The sequence below is a fragment of the Aythya ferina genome (assembly GCF_964211825.1).
Source record: "Aythya ferina genome assembly, chromosome: Z".
NCBI lineage: Eukaryota > Metazoa > Chordata > Aves > Anseriformes > Anatidae > Aythya > Aythya ferina.
The window spans coordinates 40,046,234-40,064,716 of record NC_140299.1 but is presented as its reverse complement, the minus strand read 5'-3'; the positions used below and the strand labels follow the sequence as shown (position 1 = coordinate 40,064,716).

General features: G+C 37.1%; 1 protein-coding gene across 1 annotated transcript in view; it reads right to left on the bottom strand.

Annotated features, from left to right (window-relative positions):
- The window catches only part of TRPM3 (transient receptor potential cation channel subfamily M member 3), a gene marked incomplete at its 5' end in the record, with an annotated part of 447,240 nt that overhangs the window by 92,295 nt on the left and 336,462 nt on the right, over positions 1 to 18,483 (bottom strand). The window contains 1 exon segment of the mRNA XM_084503856.1: positions 8,169 to 8,292. Coding sequence (XP_084359982.1) covers positions 8,169 to 8,292 — 124 coding nt within the window.

The window sequence follows — 18,483 nt, the reverse complement described above, 5'->3', positions numbered from 1 at the left end:
TCTTTTTGAGGCTGAACAGGCCCAGTGACCTCAGGCACTCCTCATGTCTTCCCCTCTAGGCCTTTCACCATCTTAGTCACCCTCTTCTGGACACTCTCCAACAGTTTAATGTCCTTCTTGTACTGTGGTACCCAGAACTGCACACAGTACTTGAGGTGAGGTCGCACCAGTGCAGAGTAGAGCAGATGTATATGCAAAATGCATCAAATAAACCTAAAATTGTCCACTTACTGACTGTAAGCAACAGATCAGATATTTGCTATAGCGCTCTAGGTGGCTGTTGTCACAAAAGAACATCACCAGACTTGTGCTGAACATGGCATTAGAGTGGTTTAGGATGGACCAAATAACTGACTAAATCACAGAATCACAGAATCATCTAGGTTGGAAGAGATTTCCAAGATCACCTAGCCCAGCCTCTGGCCTAACACTAACAAGTCCTCCACTAAACCATATCACTAAGTTCAACATCTAACCGTCTTTTAAAGACCTCCAGGGATGGTGATTCAACTACTTCCCTGGGCAGCCCATTCCAATGCCTAACAACCCTTTCTGTAAATAAGTTCTTCCTAATATCCAACCTAAAATTCCCCTGGCACAATTTTAGCCCATTCCCCCTTGTCCTATCACCAGATATGTGTGAAAATAGACCAACCCTCACCTCCCTACGGCCTCCTTTAAGGTACCTGTAGAGTGGGATAAGGTCACCCTGAGCCTCCTCTTCTCCTGGCTGAACAACCCCAGCTCCCTCAGCTGCTCCTTGTAAGACTTTTTCTCCAGACCTCTCATTACAAATTGCACAGTTTTGTTTTGACATTTGATCTCACATTTTTGGGCTTTTTGTCAGCAGAAGCCCTTGCAAAGCAGCTGATAGGATCAAAAGCTGTTGAAAGCTTTGGTGTAATACAACTCTTTTTTTTTTTTTTTTTTTTCTTTTTATTAAGTAACTGTTTGGCTTGTTGAACATGTTCACTGGTTTCTGAAATAATAATAATAATAAACAAACAAACAAACAACAAGCAAAAACAACAAGAACAACAAGAAAAAAGCAGACTTCTCCTTGCACAGACTTTGTTCTATGTGGAGTCAATGACAAAGCCCAGCTGACTTCTTGGTGGAGGAAGGAAAAAAAAATGATATTGTCTTAGCAGAAAGGAATCAAATAAAGCTTACAGAATGCAGTACTACTGGGTAGAACCATAAGACTTATTTACAGAGGTAGGGCTTACATACTAGACTAAACCTATTGATCTGCATTGACTGCAAAGGAGGTTTGACCTTCATCAAAATTAGGAGATCTACTACAGTCACTACTGAAGACAACTGGCCCCTCCATTTGGACACAGAGGACTAATTAACATCAGTACACTTTATGCTGGAAATCTCACGGAATGTTTCCATGGGTGAGAGAATTCCAGCTACCAGCAGACCATTAATGACATGATGTTCCCTTGCTACAGAGCTTTACTGCCAAGTTACATGCTGTTCACAGCAATTATACTCCTGCAGGAACCACAGTTTTTACTGTTTGAGAAGTCACCACTCCCTCTTCTGCCTCTATGAAAAATACTCCACTAGCATTACAAAATCTTAGCTGAAATAATTTGTTTATGAAGCAGAATTAATTAAAAAAAAATGGATTAGAATGAAATTTCTAGCCTTTGGGAAGGGCCAAAGAAATAATTAATTAATTAATACATAATTTGAAAATTCATTGGCAAATTCTTAAAAGTCCATTTGATTTAGCTAATATTTATTTCAAACATGTCTATGTGTACATTAATAAACACATCCAGATGATGGGTAATTAACATATTAATTCTCTGAACCTCTACTTAAAACCACACCGTGTTTTCTGTGTTTTGAAGCTAGAATATAGAATTGTAGAATCATTTAGGCTGGAAAACACCTTCAAGATCATCAAATCCAACCATTTTTATAGCAGTTTTTTTTTTTTTTTTTTTTTTTTTTTTTTTTTCCCATTAGTTTCAAAATACTTAGCAAAGAAATTAAAACATACTACTTGATTTTTACAAATACAGTGTTTGTTTATAAGACCAGGTTAAGCTTTTTTTTTTTTTTTTTTTTTTTTTTTCGGAACTGTTCCAGAAATGTGGACAAATTCACTCCAGCCTTTTCAGTCAGATAGATTAGAAACCACTGGAGATGAATAAGTCTTACTGGTAGTCCAGAGAGAATAGAAACTGCTAAATCACTCAGCAGCTTCTCAGTATTTTGGGTAAATAACCAATATAATGAGTAAAAGCTGGGGTAGTACTGGGGTAAAATGTTATCCTTGCAATACAGGTTGCTTATAAACTGCATCTTTGCATTTCTGGACAATTTAGATTTGTCTCTGAAAGAAAAAAGCAATAAATATTAAGCATCTTCACTATACAGGCTCTCCAGATCTCTTCCCAATGTACCCAGCTACTTCAGAGTGACACCTGAATTATTTAATTGGACAGCACCTGAGTTGCAAGTTAACCATGAAGACAACTGTAATGACCATTTATATGTTCAGGAAAAACAAACAAACAAACAAACCAGAAACAAAACCAAAACAGCTATAAGGTCATGCTTGTCATTAGGCACCCATTACGTTCATCATAATGACCATGCACCAAGCCACAGGAATAGCTGAGAATAGGAGAGGCAAGGAAAAATATCTATTTTTTGCTGACAGGATTTAGGAATGGGATTTTCTTGTTTCTCCTGTAGCAAGAAACAAATTTTATCTGTGGCATCTATGTGGGAATGAGCTCCAGGGATTGACAGGTGCATAAAAACCTATGCCCACTACCAATATTCTCTTTCCACAGATCCTTCTTGTACAGTCTTTTTAGCAATAAGACAACAAATTCAACCAACAGGCCGTACACAGTTAATATACTATTTTTTGATTACTCAGGTACCAAGACTGGACCTATCCTGATTCATGGCAAAAGCCTCCTCTCTAAAATGGATATAAGATTATGTCTGTTAACTCTCAAAGGGCTATTTGGGAAACAATTTTTTTTTAATTTTATGAAAAACCTACCTAGTTGCACTTTTTTTTTTTTTTTTTTTTTTTTTTTTTTTTTTTTTTTTTTTTTTTACGGGGACATGTACCTCTCTTGCTTGCCAGAGTGTTTTTTCCCAGACCCTGCCCAAACAAGCTTCCTTCTTTTGCTTCTGTCTGCTCCACCTGGTTTAGGAACAAATCACTCCAGCAATATGCCAGTCTAAGCTTAAAAATTATTCAGTACTCCTAAAAGAGTAGACCAGCCTGTTTTTGTCAGATAACTCAAACACCAGAATTATTGTTCTAGGGGCACATAATAAGTACTGACACACAGATGAAACAAGAATTCTGAACTATAACCCAACACAATGCATTTCTAGAGTCTATCTGAAGTGAATTATCTGCTATCCAGTTATCTGAGGGAATCCCTTTGCAGCTGTTAGAGAAGAGCTGGGCCACTGCCAGGCCTCGACAGGCTGAGTCCTCAGTCGATGAATTGCAATGACCTACTCTTTGAATTCTGAGAAGAAATTCCACAGTGAAATGAGGGATCAAAACACACCCTTGAAGACTGTTTTTTTCTCACATAATAATAATAATAATAATAATAATAATAATAATAATATTGTGTTAATTTGTTAATTTCTGGAATTCCAGTTCCATTTTATTGTGCTTTTGGACTAATCAATATGGGTGCAAATATCCCAAGTGGAAAAATTCTACTTTCATTTCTTAAAAACCTCCTAAAACCTCCTTCTTTCTCCTCCTCCACCCTCCTTCCCCCTTTTTTTTTTTTTATTTTTTTTTATTTTTTTATTTTTTTTTCTGTGTCAGGTAAGATATCAAATGGGCTCTTTTAGCTTCTCATGAGCTTCATGTATGAGATTGGAAAATATATTCAAAGTACTTTTTAAAAAACAGTGTTTGTTGGACTTTACAATACTACTTCTTCTACAGTTAGTTTTTGATGAACCTTCATGCCATTATTCGAGGAAAATTTTTAGGGTAAATATTTTTTTAAGAATTCTAAGAGTAACAGTAGAGAATCTCCATAAATTACATAAGAAAAACATTCTATGCCCTTGTAATCTACAGTCATACATTCACAGTCTTCTTAATTTTAAATAGAATTTTATGCTCTATATTTTATTAATCACCTTGCTCCAAATACGTTTCTGAATGTAAGTGCAGATGCATGCAACATGCTCTATATTTTATTAATCACCTTGCTCCAAATACGTTTCTGAATGTAAGTGCAGATGCATGCAACACTATCACAGCCAAGTTTACAATTGAATCAAATCTACTCATGAAACAGACAAGTAAAATTTGTTCTGTGCTGCAAACCTAACAGACTTAGTTCTCTCATCTGCTATGGCCTCACCTTATTATCTAGCTCACGTACTCAGATTGAATTCATTTAATAAACTTACAGTTCAGCAAACAAAAGGAATATTGCACATGTAATAATGACAATCCCTGTGCATAAAATTTATTCTTTAAGAGTGAAACTCAAAATGTCAGAACTTGAAAAGTCTATCTTATGCAGAGTTATTAAGACTTTTTTTTTCTGACTACCACATTTAAAAAAAAATTATAAATGAGATGACATTTTTTTTTATACATTCTAAGTAGGCAGAGTAGGAAAATTTGCTTTCCAAGTCAGCTTTTTGTTCCTTTCCAGAGATTAAATTGTGTTTTGTTTTCTCTTTTCACTTTTCCTTTTCGCATCTGTGACTCATCTGTATTTACCATTTTCCTACCTATGCATGTTTGTACTTATCTGTTTAGGATGCATACTGCCAGTCTCTCTCCCACTGTCTTTTTTGCTTTCTATGAGTTCAGCAGCACCAATGTTAGGCAGTCGGGTACACTGTACCCATGAACTCAGGGAAAATAGTCATGATCAGTTTGGCTGATGCTGAGTTCACATAAGAGACAGTTTTCTACATCTTCCTTTTGCTAAGGGAAAAAAGTGCTTTTCCTTTATTTTGTTTATTTCTTTTGAGAGAGAAGAGATTAAGGTGATGACAAAGTCTGTTCATCAAGCAGTATTTTGTATTATGCACAAACCAAATTAGAAGGTCAACACTGAGGAAGGACAGGAGCTGGGACAGACGTAGAAATATGAAACATCTTGCTATGTAGATCCAGTGAAGTCTCCACTCACTCCTGGGAATAATTCACATCTCTAAAGTCATCTGTCTCCTCTGGCAATGATTACGAAATGTTTACTTCATCATTATGAAAATGGGCACCACAGTACAAAAGGTTTGTGAAACTGTTGGAGAGCGTCCAGAGGAGGGCTACGAAGATGGTGAAAGGCCTAGAGGGGAAGATATATGAGGAGCGGCTGAGGTCACTGCGCCTGTTCAGCCTCAAAAAGAGGAGGCTGAGGGGAGGCCTCATCGTGGTCTACAGCTTCCTCATGAAGGGGAGTGGAGGGGCAGGTGCTGATCTATTCTCTTTAGTCACCAGTGATAGGACCTGCAGGAATGGTGTCAACCTGAGGCAGGGGAGGTTTAGGCTAGACATCAGGAAGAGGTTTCTCACTGAGAGGGTGGTCGCACACTGGAACAGGCTCCCCAGTGAAGTAGTCACTGCACCAAGCCTGTTGGAGTTTAAGAAGCATTTGGACTGTGCACTTAGTCACATGGTCTGAACTTTTGGGTAGACCTGTGCAGTGCCAGGAGTTGGACTCTTATCCTTATGGATCCATTCCAACTCAGGATATTCTATGATTTTAAGAAAATTCTTGTTCTTCTACATTCATATAAAATGGTATGAGTCTTAAAGAAACCATTAGGTTAGCAACCACACCTCAGACATAAAATCTTTCTGTCATACTGCTATTAGAAATATCAATGAGTATAACTAAGATACCAGGGAGAAACACTTGTGTTCGTGCATACTTTTTACATATGGTTGGTAAGTGTTATAAATTCAGGTTTGGAACACTTAATTATGGAAAATAATTTCCTGGCTGATGGCTCTTCACAAGACACATAGGTAAAGAATGTAAGTGGTGACAGGTTACATGACTGTAAAGAAACTTGTAACAAAGGCACAGTCTTGCACAGAATAAAAATCCTTGTGTAAACACTGTGGACAAAAGCTTCACAGTTTAACTTTACGGGAGTAAAGGTTGTTCAAAGACTGAAAACATATTCTGTTTCAGATGTCTCAAACAATCCAGAATTTAATTCTTTCATTCCTGATAATTCCATCTCTCCTTCCTGCTTTTCTGCCTCCCTTGTTCTTTTACATTTCCTCCATTATTCCTTTCAGCCATCTTCTAAATGGGATTTATATATTTGCATGCAGAACGCTGGTTCTGCATATACATATGCATTTTATTATTATTTTCATTCTTTGTTAGTATTATTAAGATGTTAACAGAAATGCCTAAAAAGTGATATAGAGTGAAGATTTTATTTATTATATATATCTACTGAAGGCACCTCATTTGATACAGTAGCTACATTACTGCATAATGAAATATTTTCAAAAGCTTAGACTTGCATCAAAACAGCATGTTCAGTACTACTAAGGTGTCTAGGCCTTGCAGTGAGACTAAGTGTCTAGGCCATTCAGTGAGAGTACCTCAGAAGTGGACCCTATTTCCAGCACCTTTTTCCATCACATTTCTCCAGTGGACAATATTATATACATGTCCAAATTTTAAAGAATGTCTTTCACTGTGGCTATCTGGTATTTGGAGACAGACTGCATGTGTGGGCATAAAAAGATGGTTAATTTCCTGTGCCTTCTGCAGTAAGGCAGCCTTTTCAGATAAGAGCTATGTTTAGTTTTTACTCTTTTAAGTGGTAGCCATATCTGCTGTCATGATAAGAAAATAAGACCAACTCAACATTAAAAAAAGTCTGGCTTTGATTTGGAGATTAATTTATTAAGGAATTATTTTTATTCACTCAGCTCTTCTACTCTCTGCATATAGCTACTACAAAAATCATTGCATGTGAAGCAAACTTGAACGCCATGGAGGTCATGGTACATCTTGACAGTAACAATTGGACAAGAAAAGAATTTCTGTAGCATGATCACATTTTTTATTTTTTCCTGAGAGTTTTAATGGAAAGAGAATGTTGGTAAAATAATACAAGAAGAAAAATAACTCTATTTTGATGTAGTTCATCTGTGAAAGGGATGACCAGTCTATAGCTTATGGACTGCACAGACTGCTTGTGAATAATTTACAGTCTGTTATACATTATGAATTCTGACAATATGATTAAGAACCCAGCAGAGGCTGCTGATGGTCATGTGCACAGCTCACCTTAGGGTAGAAGGGAGAATCCTCCCTTCACACTAGAAGGGAGATTTTAATTAACACAATGATTAACATCATTTCCCATCATGTTTCAGTGTGGTATTATATTATATACTATATGCCATATTTTCAACTGAAATTAAAAGACATTGCAGAGGATGAAGTCACAGAAAACTCCAATAGTTTCAGAAGACAAAAAATCTGTAAAACATCTGAGTCAATATTTCTTCCTGGTTTTTACCCTACACAAAATGTTACAGCATGCCTTCAGTCTGGAATTTCAGGAAGCTGCAATATGAACTAAAAACAAAGCTAAGAAGTTATATTACAAAATGGAAGGATGCCTGCTCAGTCATTTTTAAGAAATAAAAGTAAAAGTAAAAATAATAAAAGACTCAGTTTAATCCCAAGTGCTTTAAAATGTGATTTTGCTTTTGCTTCTGCAAAAGTACTTTCATAGAGCTCCTAGAAATTATTGAAAGATCTTATTTTATGCATGAAAGTATGAGTAAAGGATGAGAGATAAACTTTTTTTTTTTTTTTTTTTTTTTTTTTTTTTTTGTAGTTGAAAGGAATAGAATTTTAATCACAATATACCTGAGGATGATTGAAAAGTAATGATATCCATACACTATTAGCTATATTTTGACAAGTAAAAGTAAATGTAGAGGAACTTACAAAAGTTGGAATAAATAATTTCAAATAAGAAAACAGATCAAAGCAAACAAAAGTCACCATAATGTAGAATAATATCCTTTTAGAGTGTAGATCATAGTCAACAGTTTTGTGAAATACTTCAATAGATGCCTTAAAAGCTCAATTAAAACAATGCATTGAGCTTTGTCTTTGTCCCTAAGGAATGTGTAAACATACCAGTTCCTTCTTCTTCATGCACTCCATGAGGATAATGAAGAGGTGTTGTGCCTGGGTTCGAGTGTATGTGAAAGTCTTCTGGATGGTAACTAGCAGCTGGTCCCTCAAAGACTCATTGATAAGTCTGAAATTCAAGAAGAAAAAAATAGAGAAATGGTAAATTTCTGTTACTGAAACAGACCTAAGGAAATTTTGTAAAGGTCATACAAGGGTCAAAGAAATAAAAGATGATAAAGCAGGGCTGTCTGTTCTGGACTGGGAAGGGAAGGGAAGGGAAGGGAAGGGAAGGGAAGGGAAGGGAAGGGAAGGGAAGGGAAGGGAAGGGAAGGGAAGGGAAGGGAAGGGAAGGGAAGGGAAGGGAAGGGAAGGGAAGGGAAGGGAAGGGAAGGGAAGGGAAGGGAAGGGAGGGGAAGGGAAGGGAAGGGAAGGGAAGGGAAGGGAAGGGAAGGGAAGGGAAGGGAAGGGAAGGGAAGGGAAGGGAAGGGAAGGGAAGGGAAGGAAAGGAAAGGAAAGGAAAGGAAAGGAAAGGAAAGGAAAGGAAAGGAAAGGAAAGGAAAGGAAAGGAAAGGAAAGGAAAGGAAAGGAAAGGAAAGGAAAGGAAAGGAAAGGAAAGGAAAGGAAAGGAAAGGAAAGGAAAGGAAAGGAAAGGAAAGGAAAGGAAAGGAAAGGAAAGGAATTCTGAGAGCATCAGAAAAAAATTGGAAAACACTGTTCTAGAAAAACACATTGATCATGTTGGGGTCCCTCATCTCCAAAGTTTTTCTTTCAGTTCACATGTACTACATGACAGAAAGTCATTCAAGTGATCAGCTCTGTGCGATTTCCTAACAAAAACAGGTACCAAACTGACAGTCTCGATTTCAGGAAGACCAACAGGTGAACTGAAGACCTCTTTCTATTAATGAGTTAGAAGAATTCAACTCACAGTTCATTTTATGAAATTGGGAACATTTCTGCTGTCGGTGTCTTTGATTTTAGCTTGAGTATCTCAACAACTTCAACCAAATAAGGAATGCATAAAAAACTTACTCTGATCCTGAATCCACCCAAAAGAGCCATTTTGCTTTTACTGATCTTCCAGAATTTTAAACCATTTTTATGTTCCTCCTTGTTACTAATGTTATTACTTGCAAAAAATGGCTCAAGAACAGAAAGAAAAGATAACATGGAATATTAGTACTTGAACCACAGTCCTTTATATCAGAAAGTTTATTCCTCAGGACCGTTTTGGGTGAAACACTGAAGTCTGTAATATCTTACAAATTAGTGGGATGTAATTTAGAACATTTTCCTTTTATGTACAAAAGTTCTACACTATAGCAGTTTTTTCACACACAAAAAAAAAAAAAAAAAGAAACTGAATGTTTAAAATTAACAGAGGCAAGATGTTTAAGAGTCACGTCACAAGTCAATGTTGATCACAGAGTCACAAGTCACTGTTGATCATCTGAGGCAATGAAAATCAGAGAATCTTCATGACTCATATTTTATGATAGAAGATAAACAAAGATATAGTTCTGCAGCAACCAAAAAGAATTATCAGAAACAACACAATATGTCAGTGTTGGCTTATGGCAACTGTTTTAGGAGAACAAAGACCAAACCTTCTAACCTTTCATTTCATGCTGTTGGTAAATGTCACCTGTACTCTGTACTGCAGGAACTTCACTATACAATTGAATTTCAAAAGTGATTTAAATATCTAGTCTTCCTGTCTACAGCAAACATGTTCTTAGAAGGGACAATAAATGGAAATGGGAATGGGAATAGATATGGGAATGGGAACAAACGGAAATGGGAACAGGAAAGGAAATGGGAACGGGAACGGGAAAGCAGTATAAAGGCACAGAGATGAATATAGAGGGCCTGGCAGATGAAGTGCTTTTGTTCTCTACTCTCTAAATTTGACTGTAAATATCTCTGTTGAGTACGATTCCACTGCATAAAGAGGTCTACAAGACTTATGTTAAATTTCTTGAATTAAAATGAATTAATACGGATTTTTAGACCACACTGTGGATCACTGTCCTCTCAACACCTGGCTCCTCCTACTGTCTTCTGCTTTTTTGTGGATTCCTTTGAAAGAAGAGTATCTGTATGTCCTCCTTGCAACAAACAACAGTGTGGCCTAGAGGTACTTTTCTCTGGGACAGTGGAGAGACAACAACACTGCATTTACTGCTTTGTGTAAACATTTCATTCCCCTGAAAAATGACCTGCTTCCCTCATAAAAGTGGATATACAACAACTTCAGTGGAAACAACAACCTCATGATGAATGGCAATGAGACCTAGCAGCAGAGGACTTCCTGTGCAGGGTTATAAGAAAAAAAACAACCTGAAAAAAACAGCTCCTGTATAGAAGAAGATACAAGCAAGTGGGAACATGAGATGTTGGAGCACAGGCAAAAATATATGTTCCCTTCATGTTAAAGAGAATTAACTGGGAAAGGCTGACACCCTGAAGAATACACTTTAATTACAGTAAGTTAGGTCTCCTTAGTCTAGTGTATTTCAAGCTGCAGATTAGTAGGTCACATGCAAAATAAATTTTAAAGCCCCCTTTTTAGGACTCTTTAAAAAAAATGGAAATTTGTTTTTGTTAAGAATTCTGATCTTAAAGAGATAGTGGAGATAGAAGTTATTCTAAGGATAAGTTATTGGACATATTAAATTTTCCACATTTCAAACTAAGAAAGAAAAAATGGATTAACCAGCAGAACAAATTTCCTGAAAACATGGAGACTAAACAGAAATGTAAATAAAGCTCTAATTTCCATTGGAAATGATGTGAAATGTATGAAAAAAAGAACACACACATATTAAGAAATATATGAAATTGAAACATGAAGGAATTTCACAAAATATTTCTAAAGATTCTGTGATGAAAGATATCCTATTTTCTCACTGAAATTTAATTTTTAAAAAAGTATGGAACTTCAAGTTTGGAATTCTCTTGGGCTAAAGTAGGGGAAATTTTCTTCCTTAAGCGCTGAATAAAAGCACAGTTATTCTCTTTTCCTTTTCCTTTTCCTTTTCCTTTTCCTTTGCCTTTGCCTTTGCCTTTGCCTTTGCCTTTGCCTTTGCCTTTGCCTTTGCCTTTTCCTTTTATTCCTTTTTCTTTTTATATTCCCTCCTTCCCTTTCTCCTTCTCCTTCTCCTTCTCCTTCTCCTTCTCCTTCTCCTTCTCCTTCTCCTTCTCCTTCTCCTTCTCCTTCTCCTTCTCCTTCTCCTTCTCCTTCCCCTTCCCCTTCCCCTTCCCCTTCCCCTTCCCCTTCCCCTTCCCCTTCCCCTTCCCCTTCCCCTTCCCCTTCCCCTTCCCCTTCCCCTTCCCCTTCCCCTTCCCCTTCCCCTTCCCCTTCCCCTTCCCCTTCCCCTTCCCCTTCCCCTTCCCCTTCCCCTTCCCCTTCCCCTTCTCCTTCTCCTTCTCCTTCTCCTTCTTCTCCCTTTCTCTTTCCTTTTTCTTTTTCTCTTATACACCTACATTTAATTACAGGAAAAATAAATATGTCTTCTTATAAAGTTTCCTAATAGTGATTTTTTTTCCCACTTTTCCTAAGGAATATCTAATTAATAATAGTTTTTGGTGCAAAGTTGATCTTTATGATCTTACCATGAAAAAAAAGGGAGAAAGATGTCTTGGATCCATTAAAAATGTTGAAGTGGCAAATTTAATAAAGTGACATTCTAGTTTTGTTCAAGACACGCTAGAAGATTAAACAACAAAGCAGAACTTTCTTCATTGCTTTGGCTGATCTTGTAGAGATAGAAGATAGCATTCTGGCATCTTCCCTCTTCATAAATACATTTTTTTGAAGTCTTGCCTAATATGTGAGGAGATAATACACAGTCCCCTCAATAACATCACAGTCTTCCAGCCTCATGGCACATGATTTTATAGTGAACACTGAGAGGATTTGAAAGATCTGGTCCATAGCCAGCTTCTTAAATTATTTAGTCACTTTTCTGCAGAGCTTTTTAGTATTGAAGTTGTACAATGTACTAGACATTTATAATGATTATGATTTATAATAATAACCCAATTTCGAAATGTAAGTTTGTTATAGGTTTTTTAACTTATTGTTATCAAAATGCTTTGAAGTTCTCTAAATGGTACACTCCCATTCAATGAACTGCACATAATCTATTTTTAACTTTTCCTTCATGAATTCTTATTTCCTTTTATTTATTTATTTATTTATTTTTAGATTACTACACTTTTATTTGAGATAAAGAAAATATATCCATAAAATATCAGTGTAATCTGAAAACAATTCCCTACCATCCTTTATGGGAAGCTTAAGGGATTTTCTGTTTTAATTATGGTTTTCACTATAGACAGTCACACCATACATCAGAAATATGACAAGAGTCTCTGCTGATTTTTCTTTTTTCCATTAGAATTGCAAGTAAGACACAGTGGTGCAACTCCATGGGACTGAATGAATTTCTACTGCCTTTGAATCCACATATTTTACACAGAATTACAATAAGAAGAGACAGAATATAAATGTAATTCATTCTATTCAAACAATGATAATTTCTCTGTGCTTCATAGAAGGAATCCTTGAAAGGACTGGAAGGGCGCTTAAAGATCATCTAATTCCTGCATTCCTGCCTCCTCCCACACAGTTTTTTTTTTTTTATTAAAACCTTTACTGCTTATCCTATCACTACATCAAGCCCTGGCAAAAGGTCTCTCTCCTGTATGTCCCCTTCAGGTACTGGAAGGCTGCTCTAAGTTCTCCCTAGAGCCTTCTCTTCTCCAGGCTGAACAATCCCATCCATATGCAGTACAGTACACCTGAAGTACCAGATGATCTTGAAGGTCTCTTCCAACCGTAATGATTCTATGATTCTATGTTTCTATGATTCTATAACTCAAAGTGAGGTTTCATGAGAGCTGAGTAAAGGGGGAGAATCACCTCTCTTGTCCTGCTTACCATACTGGTTTTGATACAGATCAGATATGGTTGGCTTTCTGGGCTGCAAACACATATTGCTACCTCAAAATGGGGGTTATGTTTCCCCTCTTCCCATTAGTGTGAACTTAGAATTTCACTGGACTGCCACAAGCTCTCAAATATGATGGGCAGTGGCTTAGCAACTACATCTGCCAGTTCTCTCATGTCCTGCAGATGTATTTCATCAAGTTCCATGGAATCGTGCACCTTTATGATCCTTAGATAGTCTTGAACATGATCTCTTACAGTGGGTTGTTCATCATTCTCCCAGTCACTGCCTTTGCTTGCTGGAGCTTGCACTATGTGGCTGGAGCTCTTGCTGGTGAAGATAGAGGCAAAAAACTTGTTAAGTACCTCAGGCTTATAATCTGGGAGGCCGTGTCTCCTGTTTCCTTCAGAAGAAGGCCCACAATTTCCCTAGTCTTCTTTTTATCATTGATATATCTTTCTTGTGGCTCTTAATGGCCCTGGCCAAATTTAATTCTAAACAGGCTTTAGCTTTCTTAATCTGATCCCCTTCCCTTTGACAGGGACTGATAAAAAAAACAACTACCTGGACTCCTGAGTCCTGTACTGCTGCTCCCAGGGAGCAGCATTACTTGCAGCTCTTCACTGGTGGTTGTTGTTCTACACTATTTTTCCCTGATTATGTTTATTGAATGGCTGTCCCTTGACAAAAGAGGTGGTTGCGTATAACATAGAAATGAGATGCTTCTATCCAGCTTTTAATCTGCAAAGTGCTTTGATGCAAGAGAAAAGTAACAATATAAAAGTATGCAATGTGAAAGCAATCTTGCAATCTTGCAAAAGATGCAAAAGAAACACCACAGGGGACAGAGAAGAGCCAAACTGCATGCACACTATCATCCTTTTTGCTCAAAGCAAAATATCCTAATATTTTCCTTATTAGAAACAAAGATACTTAAGTCTCATACGTAGCCTAAAAGCCCTGCCACAGTGTATGCAGAGACAGATCAATCCAAATTTAACAATTCTCATGTGAGGCTGCTCTGTTAAAGAAGAAAGAATGTTTTATACGTTTCCTTATGAACATTAGACAAGAAATACATTTTTATGGCATTGAACTGAATTCCTTAAGGGTTTCATACTTGCAGGAGTAGATCTGATGGAGTAGTTAATATACTGTAAACTCAGCTGGGAGACTGCTGTTGAATAGTCATTTTCCATTAAGAAAGGAAATATTTGCCTAAGAAGTGACACTGTTTTAACTTAGTATTTCATTTTTCTCTTAAATTCAGCATTTAATTAAAAAAAGTCTCTGAGGATTAAAAACTACTATTGAATGGTTCTGTAAATAGTTGCACTTTCCAGTTTGTGCAAGAAAGTGAAATGAGAAGACATCTTTGATAATACAGTCAAAAATATTTTGGCTTTATGTGGAGAAGAGCTATTAATCACTAGAATATTCACTTCAATAGTTTGGGGGCTACATATACGATAACTTTGGGTGCTTATGATTAATCCTATTTTTTCACCTCTCAAAGCACTTCAACACATTTTCAGCTTTTGAGAAAATGAGAAATTAAGTGTTTCAGAGACTTAGATATTTAAATTAGGGAAAATAGCAATAAGTAGCCAAAAAAATCATCAAAGTCAGAACACAGGGAAGCCTATATTTCAGCCTGCTTCTCATTTAGGTTACTTCCAGTAGATAGCCTGTTTGTTGTTAAGACATCAAAACTACAAGGAGCTCAGTGAGTTTATAATTAAGACTAATTCGTTTGTAGTGAAATGTAGCTATCTTGTACATAAAATGTTGCATTCAACATTTTTCAGGCTGAGGCAATATGTAGTCCTTGAAACTATAGCTATGGTAAGCTTTAAAAAAACAAACAACAACAACAACAACAACAAAATACCACAAACAACAGTAACACTGCATTAATACTGTATAGCTGATATTCATAATGCTCAAGCCTCAGCTCTGTGGAAACTGCCTGTCTGCCTTGCCTTTCCCCTGAAATTTCAATGGACTTTTTGAGAGACATTTGATAACGAGGCTTCAAAACTAATTTACACCCAAAGACACCTTTGCTTCATGGTGTGCATCACAGTTCTTTTTGATCTGTACTTAGCACATCATTCCATTGCAGAAACACTTCCTGCAAGGAAGGATGTACAGAGCATTCTGTGCTCACAGTCTTGTTCCACTGCAGTACAATAAAGTCTGCTTGTAGTTAGACTAGAGTCATACTTAGGTTAGTGACACGTCCAACTTTTCATGAGGTAGGACTATCATTAGGCTTTAAAACAAGGCAGATCCATCTTCCTACCTTTTGTCTGCTCAAGGATGTGCAAATATTGACATTGCAAAGGGTTACTGCAACACGATTTATATTTTTTTTTATATATATATATATATAAATCTGTTTCTGCTATGTGAAATCAATTAGAAATGATAAACAATGAGGATAGAAAGCAGGCACACTACAACTTTTTGAAGCTCACAAAATACAAAAGGACCTTTGGGGCAGATGAACAATTGCCCAACATGTAAAGACCTCTCTGAGATGATGGATTGGTGCCACACTAATTAAAACTCAAGAAAACAGAGCTATATTTTGCCCTCCTTCACCTCCAGACATAGTTCTGTGACCTCTGGAAATAAGCTTTAAAATAAACTTGAAAACTTACAGCTGTGCTAAGTACACACACACATTTGTATTCTATCCATAGAGAATGAATCCATTCCTTGTTTTCACTGAGTAGGATTTTAAAATATTGGGAAAAAAAAAGTGTGATAATATCAGCATTCAACTGCTGAGTCTGTTTTTGCCATGAATTAGGTATTTTTTGAAAGATTTAGATCAGACATCCAGTGCAAAACAGTGAGAAGATATGTTTTGTCTTGGAGAAGTCCCTAATTAATTAAAATAGACTTTTGACTTTATAGTTTGATTGCAGGGTGGACTGCACAATTAAATTCTGAACACAATTTGCATGTGCTACATTGATTTAGTGTCTAATAGACACAGTTCTATGTAACCTACTTAGATTTGATCTGAAAGAAAAAGCTATTAGCTATACACAATTAATGTCCCAATTATTCAGTATTCTGCTCATATTGCTAATCATTATTCAAAACTAGGTTAATATAATCAGAGGGGAGCGAGTACCCAATTTGCATATGAGCTGAAATATATCTGGGTAAAATTTTTTAAGCATATATATAATATTGGCATTTCACTTTGAGTATTCTTAGGAATATAATTGCATGTTAGACTGATGTTTTCAGACATGAGACAATGACATAGAAATTGTCACTACACAGCTTTACAGATTTCTTATTTTCCTGTGGTTTATTTAGTGCAGGATGAACAGAAACAAACACCACCACAAAAAGACTCATTGTAAAAAAACAAACACTTTCATTAAGAAAGAATTGAACATCTCAGTTGCTCAAATGAGCAACTCTCTAGCAACTAGTGTTTCATTCACTTGCTTTTCTTAAGAGTTTCCGATGATGACATAGATTGCATTTATTCTGTTTTTGCTATACTATTTGCCAAGATGACATCAGAATGCAGACAAGATAGATGGAAACTGTATAGGCAAATAGCATGCAAAGGAATAAGAGATGTTTGAATAGGATTATGTTAAATATATTAACAATAAGACTACTGAGAACAGAGAAATAACGTCTCACAGATTAAGAGGAAAACTGACGCTGTCAGATCTATTTCAGATGCAGCATTGGACTATGTGAACCTGAATATAAATCTGATTCTAGTATTTGTGGAAAACTACCTCACTTTCATTAGGAGCTCTAGGTTGAAGAAGTTCATGATCACGTTTATTTTTAAACAATACAATACTGTTTGGTCTAGAGTTCAGAGGTTATGTATTCTTGTTTTATTATTTGCATAACTACTGTGGGTGTGAATACATACCTTTAAGTATTCTAAAGTACCCCTTCCCACTAAATCCTGATCGGATTACTGCAGCTAATCAGAGAAAAAGTATGAAATAGTTTTTAGTAATTAGAATCTCAGTTGGCCTTGATGTCCCTTTCATGCTTTGATCTAAAATTCTAAATGATCTAAATCATCCTTTATTTGCTGTTCCTTACTGTAAAAAGCAATCTCTGTGTTCTGCTTTGGAGACTTCTGGGTACAAGGTCCATGCTCTTAGGTGACTGGCTGGAAACCCTCTGAGGGTGTCTACTGGCACCAGGTAAAGACCAGTCAGTGAGATCTACAAGGGTGTGGGCCTGAGGAAGCTCTAGAAGCTTCTAACCAGTGTGATTAGCTGCCCTTGACCCAAGGTGCCTGAAGCTTTTGATGCAGCTACCTCTTATTTAGGGAGGGTCTAGCACTCTTTGGGCTAGTGCCCTTCAGAAGCCTATATTACAGCAAGGACAAAAGCACAGCTCCAAGAATAGAACCAACAGACACAGCAGTGTGTGCAGGAGGATGAAAATAAGGGATCTTAGCTGAACTTGTACCAGCACAGTCTTTGCTATGGTGGTGGCAAACCACAGGGCAGTTTCCCCAGCAGGTGTTGAAGCAACTGTCCCTGCTAGGGTAGAGGCTTTGATGCAGATAGAGCTTAAGAGAGTTGTTGCAGCCTTCTTCATGTTGGTGATATCGTTTTGGGTTCTATGACCATAGGACCTTGTTTGCAGGTCAATGTCTATCTGAGGAAGAAGGCTTAAAGTAGCAGATGTGTTAATGTGGGCTTTAAAGTACAAATGATGGGAGCAGAAGAGAGTAACCTGCAGGCAGGTGAGGCAGTGATGGATGACATTGATGGACAAAGGGCCTGGAGTCATTTGACAGGAAAGGATCATAAAATTATCAAAACAATGCTTAAAGAGGGTCATCTCTAACAGTTCTATTTAAGCAAGGAAGTTTCTTCAGGGCATCAATGAAGAAATCCCCTAAGTACTTATTGGGAAATCAGCATGCCAGGATGCCTCTCTGAAATGCCTGTACACTAATGCATGTTGCATATGGAATAAACATAATGAGCTAGATCTGTGTGCAGTTGCAAGCCTACGATGTTGGGATCATGGAGAAGTGATGGGGTGGCTCCCATGACTGGAATGCTGCAGTGAAGGGATACAGTCTCTTTAGGGAAGACAGGCTGGGAAGATGAGGAGGTGATTCTGCTGTTTCTGTTAGAGTGTAGCTGGAACACATGGAACTTTACCTGCAAGTGGATGATGAGCCAGACCAGAGCTGAAGAGAGCACAGGTAAGGGTGAAATTGTAGTGGGTATCCATTACAGGCTGTGTGACCTGGAGAAACAAACAGATGAGGCCGTCTACAGACGGCTAGGAGCAAACTCATATTTGCAGACCCTGGACCACATGGAGATCTTCAATCACCC